Consider the following 11,350-nt stretch of genomic DNA (forward strand, 5'->3'; position numbering starts at 1 on the left):
TTTCAGACCGATGAGCTTTGTAAAAATCGACGCGTTTCAGAAAGGCGGGGCATAGAGGAGAAACAATAATGTACAGTATGTGGAAAATAATGTGTTTTTTTAACCTTAAACCGCATAAACACATTTCATTACACCAAATACACCAAATAATGTTCTTTTTAGCAACATCATATGACCCCTTTAAAAAATAAAAATTAGAAGCATTCTTCTAATGCACTGTATACCACTACCACCAATAACAATAACAACAATAATAATTATTGTTATTGAAGAGCCTTTCCCAGCAAATTGAAAGTGAAAGTGACGTGACATGTGGCCAAGTATGGTGACCCATACTAGGAATTAGTGCTCTGCATTTAACCCATCCAAAGTGCACACACACAGCAGTGAACACACACACACCGTGAACACACACCCGGAGCAGTGGGCAGCCATTTATGCTGCGGCGCCCGGGGAGCAGTTGGGGGTTCGGTGCCTTGCTCAAGGGCACCTCAGTTGTGGTATTGAAGGTGGGAGAGAGCGCTGTACATTCACTCCCCTCACCTACAATCCCTGCCGGTACGAGACTCGAACCCGCAAACTTTGGGTTACGAGTTCGACTCTCTAACCATTAGGCCACGACTTGATATGTGATTATTTGCTGTGCATATGATTAATTTATGGCCTTACTGTGTAATTAATTTAGTTGTGTTTTATAATTGATTGACAGTACTTTTTCACAACTTTGAACCAGTTACTGAGAACATTGTGTTCTTAAATAAGGAAATTAATAGTAGGTCACTGTTAGGGGGAATGTCCCTATATGATTAGCTTTTATAGAAAGGGGCTAAATGACTAATACCTAGCTACGAGAAAGTAGGTGTTTTAAAGTGAAATGTTTTGCACCGTGTTTCTTGGTTACCCTGCAGTCATGGGGAAGAGGTGTTATCTAGTAAGTTTGCGTGCCTAAAAAAAACCAAACTTTTCTGAGTATAGTTCACATCTGCTCTTGTATCTGTTTCGCAGGAAGTCTACCTTTGATATGTTCAACTTCCTGGCGTCACAGCACAGACAGCTTCCTGACACCGACCTGTATGATGAGGAAGAGGATGAGGTTCTTCTCAAATCCACCAGGTCAAATAAGAGTTTGAATTTTACTGAAGCTTTGTTTTTCTCATATGACGCACATAAGAGTTCGGAGAAAAACATGATGGGAGTTTCACAGTCAAATCTCAGTATTGTTTCATTATTAAAACACTAAGTGCATAGTGTTTTTAATGTTGAATTTATTTGTTTTTAATTTTATTTTAATAATCGTTTTTAAAAAGTATTTTAATAGGAGACATTATGAGAAATACTCAAGGTAATATTTTTGCTGAAGAAAAAAAAACCGGTAGATACTTGGTTTTAGTGACATTTTAAGTTTTTTTTTTTTTTGTCATGACAGTGTGCTCTTCATATGCCTTTCCCTTTTTAATCTTTCGCTGTTCATATTTCCTCTTTCTTGAATAATTTCCTCAGTATTGCCGTTTTTGATGATTAGTCATCTGTGGTTTGGTTCACATGACGAATAAACTCAATTGTATTTTACAGGCGCGCAACAAGTTTGGAGCTTCCGATGGCGATGCGCTTTAGACATCTAGAGAAGACATCCAAGGAAGCGGTTGGTGTCTACAGGTAGGTTGACTGTTTTTAACCTCCAAATAAGGAACTGAGTCGGTTTCAGTTCTGTCCTTAGCTCCCACATTTGAGCAACCTCAGTAGAAAAGATGAGTATGACTTTATTTTTTGCAGAAGTCAAAATTCCATTATGAGACTATATAATAAGATGAGATGAAGTCACCAGTCCCATGAAAGAAATGTGCACCTATTGTTTCCAAGTGTTGTTTCCACCAAGCCCCGGTGCCATTGGAATACATAAAGATTCTGTTCTTTTTTTTTAGGGAAGCATCCCTTAAGATCTGCTAAGAATATTTATCTTTCTTTTTAGCCCTGCAATGTCTTAGACACAGAGCGTCTGAAGCCTGAAGCTCACATAGGGTGTCTGTGAATGTGTTTTTGCCAGAGAAAATACAATCTTTGGAATCCATTCCGCGACCCCTTTCCAGTTTCATCTCTTTAGCTCTGTTCTAATTAAAAACAGGTCATGTTCATTCCTGTAATTCATTCTTGTTGTAGATCTGCGATTCATGGAAGAGGCCTTTTCTGCAAGCGAAACATCGAAGCAGGAGAGATGGTCATTGAGTATTCAGGCATTGTCATTCGTTCTGTTCTTACAGACAAGCGTGAGAAGTATTATGATGGCAAGGTGAGTGGAAATATGCTTTTTTTATTTATTTGTGATCTCTCAGCCAATTACCACCAGGTTTAACAACAGAAATGCATTTTAGGTAGTCATGGCCCTCTGTTTTTACCGTTTTTCCTTGTTGTAGTTAGTATTATTTAATATTTATTTAGTTTAAATATTAATATAATTTAATACTAAGACACCATCCCCAACATTAAAAGAAAAATAAGAACTGCCTAGAAACATTTATTACTTTTATTTTAGTGCAAAAAAAGTCTCTAATGCTCCATTTATATGATCAAAAATGGAGCAAAATACAGTAATATTGTGAAATTGTATTACAGCTTACAATAATTGTTGCTATTTCAGTATATTTTAAAATATACTTTGTTCCTGGGATGCAAAGTTGAATTTTCAGCATCATTACCCCCAGTCTTCAGTGTCACATGATCCTTCAGATATTCTGATATATACTGATTTGGCGCTGAAGATATATTCACTATTATTATCAGTGTTGAAAACACTTGTTCTGCTTAATATTATTGTGATAACTGTGATACATTTTTTATTCAGGATTGTTTTTATTTGAAAGATAAATCATTTGTAACGCTATAAATGTCTTTACTGGAACATTTGATCGATTTAATAGATCCTTGCTGAATATAAGTATTCATTTCTTTAAAAAAAATCCCTCTTTCTCTCTCTCTGTATATATAATATACGCTAGATTTGGGTCAGAGTTTGAATATCACTTATACCACTTCTTTCTTCCAGGGCATTGGATGCTATATGTTCCGCATCGATGACTTTGATGTGGTAGACGCCACGATGCATGGTAACGCGGCGCGGTTCATCAACCACTCCTGTGAGCCAAACTGCTACTCTCGAGTCATCAATGTAGAAGGTCAGAAGCACATAGTTATTTTCGCCTTGCGGAAGATCTACCGTGGAGAGGAGCTGACCTATGACTACAAGTTCCCCATAGAAGATGCCAGCAACAAGCTCGGCTGCAACTGTGGCGCTAAGCGCTGTCGGCGCTTCTTAAACTGAAAAGGAGCTTGGAGAAGTTGCAGTGCAACTGCACGACAGTGGAGTTAGACGGGTAAAAACGGTAGATTGAGGCTTGACGGGTAAAGGGGGTCCAAGCTGAAGGTTTCAAAGCTTAACACAGTCACCACTTCAATTTCAAAGTCCTTCAACAGGCACATACAAGGACCACCATTTTTTTAAACAGCTGTTGTGGAGCCGTTCTTTCAACCTTGATTCCTCGATGAGTCTACATTCAGTTCAGTAGAGCAGATGGGATGGGCGCATGAGTGGTGTGTGGTAACACGGCCAAGGCCTTTTCAAGAACATTTCCCACCATGCTGCCTCCTCTGTGCTTCATTAAAAGCTTTATCGGAATATTAGCGGTTTTGAAATGAGTTTCCGTCAAAGCAGCAGTTTTAAACCAGTTCATAAGCAGCAAAGTACGAGGAAAAAAAGCGGCACGAATATTGAACTAAAGGCAGAGACGTGGTATATTTTGCAGCAAAATTGTGACTACTTTTAAATTATTCCCGCAGGTTTTTATGCTTTCCAAAACCTGGGATGCGCTGCCAAGAGTTCGGGGTGTTCTGTTCCCATAAATGACCTTTAAATTCCAAACAACCTCCCACGAGCCAACCTTAAAGTGCTGGATTTTCACGATATGAACAGAATCGCCTCTGTGCTTGAGAAGCATTTTATAGTGCGGACCACATAGTGTGCGAAAGCGTAGCGGCAGCGAAGATACTCTGTAAAAACATGCATATTACTAATGAAATGAACGTATTCAGATCTGTATCTTATCGATTTTAGTTTAGACCACACTTTCATGTTTAGCTGAGAAAGACTCACACTGCTCAGGACAACACTGTAAACCCCTCAGTGTGACCCATGGATCCACTCCTTGCACATGGACTCGCTCTGTTGCGTTTCACTCTCATCTGTGACAGTTTTTCACTTGAAAACCCTTTTAATCTTCTCAAAGGCTTTATTTTTAACAATTAATTTATTTTTGTTGCATTTTTAAAGGTAGGTCTAACTCTTCATTCTGTTTTGCGGGCTTGTTCTGTGGTGTGAGTGTATAAGCGTTTTTAAAAACTTGATGACCTCCGTGGTGCTAAGCCTAACATGAGTCCTAAAGGGGGTAAAAACAATACTGTTTCATGAGAACCGATGTGAGCTGCAGTTGCTGCAACCGGTACTAAAATAGCAAAGCAACCCAGACACGCTTTCCAACAACGAGCCCATAAATGTCAGTGGTGTTTTGAAACCCCATTCCCGGTACTCAAAACGGCAACGTTTTAGCATGTTTGTGATTTTTATACCTCTTGTCGAAAACAAAATCATGCCTGGACAGTGGATATTTGAGTTTCTATTCGTCATGTAGTAGAGGGACACTACTTAAGCTAATCGTGACTAAATGCATCCTCGTTGTGGATTGTTCCTGCAATAAATCATTTTCTGCCACAATTGCACATACAATTGGAGCTCTACATTTATCTAGGGAGTTAGAAACTGCTTAAAGTGTCCTAGAAGACATAGGACCGTGAAGACGATGTATACAAGATCTATATATATATTTATAGAAGAGTTATTGAAACAGTTTTTCAGTAGACGTTGGTACTCGGCACCTTAATTTTCCTTGAAAGATTTGGGAGTTGGTTCTCTTCTTCATGCAGGAAAATAATCAACAAGCTGATGCCATCGTTCATCTAAGATCGTACGGACTGTAAGAGCGTTCTTTTTATTCCTGTTTGTCTTTATGGGAGTTTTTACCCATAGGTCTGTGCGTTTTTGTATGTGACCAAGGTCTTATCAGAGTTTTCTTCAGGGTTTTTTTTTCTTCTTCGTTCTTTTAAACCGTTTTCCCCCGTTTTCTTTAACTTGAACACTGAGGATGAGTTCTTGCAACGTGGCCTTTTTAAGAGGTGATGTGTTGAGCCGGCTGTTTGTTTTAAATGTCTTAGTTGTCTGATTTTATTTGACTTTCTCAAAGGAGAAGTTTCCTCCCACTAAATCACGTTGGCGTCTCCCACTTTTTCCTTACTCTGTGTGTTTGTGTGGAGGGAGAATCTCCATCCAGAACCTGAAATTTAGCGGATCTCAGATTTTAATCAAACCACCCCAGACTTGCAAGGATTCTACCTCAAGCTGTTCAGACGACATCAAGTAATACTAATGCAAAACTAGATTTGCTTGGTCTGTTCTGTCATGCAGAGTTGGCTCGTGTGCAATGAAGGATGCAAAGCACTAGTCAGGACCTCCTGTGATAATGCGTCTCCCAGAGCTTCCTGGGAAAAGAAATTCTGTCTGTTCCTGTGTAGGCTATTTAAAAAAAACAACGTGTTGAAAAAGACTTCAAATGAAAAAACATGTGTCTTTGCTACCTTGTACAAATGACCCCTAAGTTTGTAAATAGTTGTATACATATTTCTAAACCTGTTCAATTTTTCTATGCACTTTTTTTTTATTTATAGTGTTTTTGCTTAATAAAGATGTACAATGTTTGAACAAAGTTCAAGATTTATTGTGATCTTTGTGGAATTGTGAAATTGTGCACTACTAATAACTAATGATACAACAATGCTTTCAGAAATTGGTTTGCCAATAATTCTAAGTTTCCAAGATTTATGACACTTATAAAAAGATTAGAAGAAAAAGACACTTAATTTTCATGAATTCTAGTAGTTTAACAAAAATCGTGAAATATAAATAGGGTTACACTTTATTTCGATAGTCCACTTTAGACATTCTATTAACTATAAGTAACTTTGTAACTACATGTCAACTAATTCTCATTCATTTGCAACTACATGTCTACTAACTATCAGAGTAGACTGTTAGGGTAGGTTTAGGGTTAGTAGAATAAGTTGACAAAGAAAGTGTTAGAAGATATTAAGCAGACAGTCTACTAATACTCTACTAACTGCTAGTTGACATGTAGTTGCAAAGTTACTTACTGTTAATAGAATGTCTAAAGTGGACTATCGAAATAAAGTGTTACCATAAATAGTGTTATGCAGTGTTACGTTTCATATAAGCTATATAAAACTAAATGTGTAACATACTAGGATGAAATGGAGATGGTGGAACAGTTAGGGAAAACCCCAAAATGTGTCTTGTCTTTGATTCCAAATGCTTCCATATGGACTCAAGACGAACATCTGTTATCCACTGTTAACTGTATGAAGTGTTTTGTTTGCATCCTAGACGGTCAGTCTGAGTACATTATTCAAGCATTGCATGCTTCAACTGTCAACTGAATACTGAACTTACATATAGGGAAAAATACACAATCTCATGAGAAAACCATTTCCAAGTTGCCGATTTTGTATTAATTGTCCACTACGATGAACGAATTTTAGAACAAATACTAAGCATTAACCCTCAGTGAGGCATAAGCAGATCATACAAATTCACGAATTCTTATGAGATTGTGTTCAACAATACAGTATAACAAGTAAATTACTGGTTTGTGTTCTTAAAATATTGCATGAATTATTCTTATACACCTGCAGGAAGCTTCGCCAAAATCTCCACTGCATCGTTACGACCGATAGCGGTTAGCAGCTCAGCGAGGTGGCCGACAGTCCAGTCTGGGTTCTTGGTGACGACACCCTCCAAAACGGCAACAAGCGGGCTTTTGTGGTCCTTCATGGAATAAGCATAATTTATCCAGGCAAAGGAAAAGGAGCACTGGGCAGCAAGGTGACGAGTGTTCTTGGCGCCAGAAATGTACGGGTCTAATACCAACACAAGCTCCTCAAGAACATCCAAGTTGTCCAGCACCGTTTTCAGAGGTGCATCATGGACCTCAGGTGCTGTGAAAATATTTATGGAAAATCACCAGTTTTTCACTTGGAAAATTACTGTAAAGTTGTTATATAGGGTTATGTGTAACTGTTTTTCGTATATACCCACCTAACAGGTGCGACAATCCAGTCACGTGATCGTTATTACCATCGTTGATTATGTTGTATGAGACGGACTGTTCATATCTGGCAATGCCCTTTTTGGACAGGCTTTCATGACTTGCTCCATTACAGCATTTTTTTAATTCTGGCATTTTTAAAAAACACGAGAAATTCATGTTGTTTTGTTAAAGGGGTCATATGATGCTATTTTAAAGATCATTATTTTGTGTATTTGGTGTAACAGAATATGTTGACATGCTTTAATGTTAAAAAAAAACACATTATTTTTTGCGAGCTTCAGCTTTCAAAGTAAATATCAAGTTAATAATGTTGTTAGTTTTACCATCAGTTCAAGCCCGAAAGGGCAACAGAGTCGCGTGACAGACACAGTGATGATGCAGTACACAAGCCACGGTTAAGACAGCTGACGTGCTATGATTTCTGACAGGCAGTTCACTCTCCTGTGATGTGACCCTGTTCCCCTCAAACACACACACACACACACACGACGCGTTACTCTGCGCTGCGCAAAACTCTGCATTTGAACAGTCAATAGCAAATACTTAAACTAATAACAAAACATACTTACAGTCGCTGATTCAGAAGCGCCAGATTGTCATAGCAAAGTCGGGCATCTACTTCCGGAAGGCCAAATAAAGTGCTTTTGCTTTCACACTGATACACACAGCGTCTCCCTGACATGGCTGCATCAACACTGCTGCTGTTCCTGAAACCACGCCTTCTTTCTTTGCGTCCACATTTGGGCGGCATTATGCAAATCTTCCCACATAGTGACGTAGGTATGTGGGGGCATGTTAGAACGAGCCGTTTTAGGTAGGCGTGGTTGACTCTTAACTTTTATAAAGAATATCTCTTTGGATTTGAGACTTTAGTCTTTGCAACTTTACAGATCTTCTTTATGCACCAAGAGCTTGTAACACTCAAAAGAGAAAGGAAAACTTGAAATCGCATCATATGACCCCTTTAATCTTGTGAGACTCATCTTGCTTCATTGTAGCACTCAAGACTCTGTTATGTAGCAATAAGAATTGTGTAATAATACAAAATAAATGTAAAGTCTATCACTTCTGTTCCACTAGCATTGACACACAGGGTTGCAGAAATTGAGTTTCCAGAACTCATTAATATTGCATTGGTCAAAAAAAAAGTCAGTGTCATTTGAGTCAGTGTGTTGAAATGCTCAAACAAACAGTGCAATGTTTTGATAAAGTCACAGTGGTTATGAAAGACTATTTGTGTCATCATGTTAACCTACGAATCAACCATTTCTTGATGTCATTTAGCAATGAGATGAAAGTCTTTAAAGAGCTCGTTTTAAAATGTTGGATCAGTCTCACTCGGTCATAATCTTATTTCCTGCCTCCTTTTGCTTTATGTTTGACTGACCTTCGTTGAAAGGTTTAGTCCTCCTTCTGATGAACAGGAAGAGACATGCCAGAGCGAGAGTTGATAAAATCCCAAAACATACATAGATCCCTAAAAGATGCACAAGAAAACAAACCATCACATCTGCTGTTGATCAGCATCAAAGCCAACATATTCTATCTCTCTCTTACTTGGAGTGTGCATAAAATGTACAAACAGTAGGCTAAATTTTAACATGCAACTTGGTTGGTGATATACTGTAAATATGTACAATACCATTCAAAAGTTTGGGGTCAGTAAGATTTATACTTCAATTCAGCAGGCATGCATTAAATTGATCAAAAGTAACAGTAAAGTCTTTTCCATTGTTACAAAAAAAGTATTTTTAATAAATGCGGTTCCTTTAAAGAATCCTAAAAATGTATCAGGTTTTCCACAAAATTATTAATCAGTTTTCACCATTTATTATAATATGAAATTGTAATATGATTTCTGAAGGATCATTGCCATCATGGAAAATAAATTGCATTTCAAAATATATTCAAATACAACACTAGATTTAAATTGTAGTAATGTTTTCACAATATTACTGTTTGAACTGTACTTTTGTTCCAGCATAAGATACTTTTTTTTTTTCAAAAACGGACAAACAATTCACAGACTTCAAACTTTTGAATAGTATATGGTAAACCGATGTAGAGATAAAGATTAAGGATAATGAAATTCAAAACAATACCTATGAAATGTGAATGAGACCCTTCATATGAACTTGGAGAGGGGTTTGGCATAAAGCTGTGAGGGCTTGGAATGGAGTTGTGAGGTCTTGGAGAGGGGCCTGGAAAGTTTTGAGTGCTAGGAGAGGGGTCTGGAAAGTTTTGAGGGCTCGGAGAGGGGCTTGAGCTAGCAACAGAGCTGTGGACAGTCGTACTCGCAGTCTAAAAAAAAAGAGTGCACTGTTAACTAGGCCTGTCGAGCTTTCTTTAGCACTAAAATGCATTTTTGGAAAGTTTAAGCTAATATCTGTCTGCCTTAGATGAGAAAGCATTAAAGAGAGAGCTGACTCCAAGAAACGCTTGAAAAGTTAAAACAATCGTTATTACTGTTATCCTTGTGGTCTGTGACGGTTGAGGGATACATTTTCCATTAAAAAACTGCTCTCTGCAAAAAAAAAAAAAAAATATATATATATATCAAGTAACATTTCCAATAATATCCATACATGGGAATAAAAGAGACAAACAAGATTTAAAGCTCACTTTTTTTATATAAAGGGAATGTCGTAATGGGCTGTTTAATCAAATTGAATAAATTTAAATTATAAATTTAAAGTTAGACGTACCCTTGTTTACAGCAGATGGTATCCGACGTGTTTTTGCACTTGCACGCAGTAAACTGTGGCGGTGGGCAAGAGCGACAGTTTTGGCATATGACTTGAGATCCATCGTTAAATGTCCCATCTCTGCATGGTCTGTAAGGTGACTCGATCTGCTGTTGCTCGTCGGACCACCCGCAGTTTTCAGTAAATTCGTATCCTGCCCTCAGAACAGAACAATGATTTGTAAACGTGCATTTTGCTTTATCAGTAGGCTATGCTGTTTGGTTGCAGACAACGTTCTTCACTTGAGGAATAAAACACAGTGGCGATCAGTTTTGTCAATTTTTTTTGTACGAAATGACACATTGCGACATGAAAATTACATTTAGAGTTAGTTTAGGTTAATTGTGACTGTTTTCCCAGTCATTTCAATGCCAAAAAGTGTCCCAATTTATTTGAATTCGCCCTGTAATTCGCATTCAAATTACAAGTAGCCTATATGGATTACGAGGTGATTTATCGAACACAGAATTTAAAACTTACCTTTTATGATTTCATATTTAGTCTCACATCGCTGACATTTGTACAGAGAACGATGAAAGAAGTCCCCTTCTATACACCTCTCTGAAGTCATTGAGGCGGATTTCGTGTAGTCCTTAACGTGGCTGCACTGAGATAACGTATGAGAGACTGTGTGAACCTAACCAGCTGTGAGCTGAAGGGAAGGAGTTGGGTGGGTTGTAAATTTAGCAGTGACTACATAGGTCATAATTAAAACCTTTATGCATACATTTCAGACACAGTGGTTACTCTGAGAAAACATTACTCACAGAGAATGTCTAAACAATTACAACAGTTAGGCGTTATTTAAATTAAATAGTTAATTAATTAAAAGTTAATTAAAAACAGCGATTATTATATTAAAGTATAACAACTATATATTTCTCTTAACACATCAACATCAAGTTAATGCTTTTGATTTTACGTTCATGTTTTGATCTTATTTTTCAGTCTCCCTTAAAGGGGTCATATGATGCTTTTTTAAAGATCATTATTTTGTGTATTTGGTGTAACAGAATATGTTGACATGCTTTAATGTTCAAAAAACACATTATTTTTAAAATACTGTACATTATTGTAGGTCCTCTATGCCCCGCCTCTCTCAAACTTCTACAAAGTCCCTCCTTCCGACAAGTGCAGTCTGCTTTGATTGGCCAGCTGACCCAGTGCATTGTGATTGGCCGAACACCGCAAGCACTCGTCGGGAATGTAACGCCCCTTACCATAATCGTGAGCTTCATCTTTCAAATTAAATGTAAAGACAGAGCCCGAAAGGGGAACAGTCGCGTGACAGACACAGTGATGAAGCTGGTATGTGTTTGCAGTACACAAGCCACGGTTAAGACAGCTGACTCCACTGTGATGTGACCCTGTCTCTCTCTC

General features: G+C 37.9%; 2 protein-coding genes and 1 long non-coding RNA gene across 3 annotated transcripts in view; 1 reads left to right on the forward strand and 2 right to left on the reverse strand.

Annotated features, from left to right (window-relative positions):
* The window catches only part of LOC107675870 (histone-lysine N-methyltransferase 2B-like), a 38,047-nt gene extending 34,652 nt beyond the window's left edge, over positions 1-3,395 (forward strand). Inside the window, exons 34-37 of the mRNA XM_016470368.1 lie at positions 1,006-1,113; positions 1,573-1,656; positions 2,158-2,287; positions 3,041-3,395. Coding sequence (XP_016325854.1) covers positions 1,006-1,113; positions 1,573-1,656; positions 2,158-2,287; positions 3,041-3,316 — 598 coding nt within the window. The 3' untranslated portion in view covers positions 3,317-3,395. The remainder of the gene's footprint in view (positions 1-1,005; positions 1,114-1,572; positions 1,657-2,157; positions 2,288-3,040) is intronic.
* LOC107675871 (uncharacterized) overlaps positions 1-5,802 on the reverse strand; it is a 10,744-nt gene extending 4,942 nt beyond the window's left edge. The window contains exon 1 of the long non-coding RNA XR_001632645.1: positions 4,618-5,802. This is a non-coding gene — a long non-coding RNA (uncharacterized LOC107675871). The remainder of the gene's footprint in view (positions 1-4,617) is intronic.
* Positions 5,803-6,242: 440 nt separating this feature from the next.
* Positions 6,243-10,627, reverse strand: LOC107675862 (IGF-like family receptor 1). The gene is made up of 7 exons (XM_016470358.1): positions 10,451-10,627; positions 9,932-10,124; positions 9,693-9,750; positions 9,329-9,527; positions 8,614-8,703; positions 7,214-7,351; positions 6,243-7,113 (listed from the first exon to the last, which is right to left on the reverse strand). The coding sequence occupies exons 1-7, from the start codon at positions 10,539-10,541 to the stop codon at positions 6,797-6,799; spliced, it is 1,086 nt and encodes a 361-aa protein (XP_016325844.1). The 5' UTR covers positions 10,542-10,627; the 3' UTR covers positions 6,243-6,796.
* Positions 10,628-11,350: the final 723 nt, after the last annotated feature.

Source organism: Sinocyclocheilus anshuiensis, unplaced genomic scaffold (assembly GCF_001515605.1).
Source record: "Sinocyclocheilus anshuiensis isolate Anshui unplaced genomic scaffold, SAMN03320099.WGS_v1.1 scaffold1832, whole genome shotgun sequence".
NCBI classification, from domain to species: Eukaryota; Metazoa; Chordata; class Actinopteri; order Cypriniformes; family Cyprinidae; genus Sinocyclocheilus; species Sinocyclocheilus anshuiensis.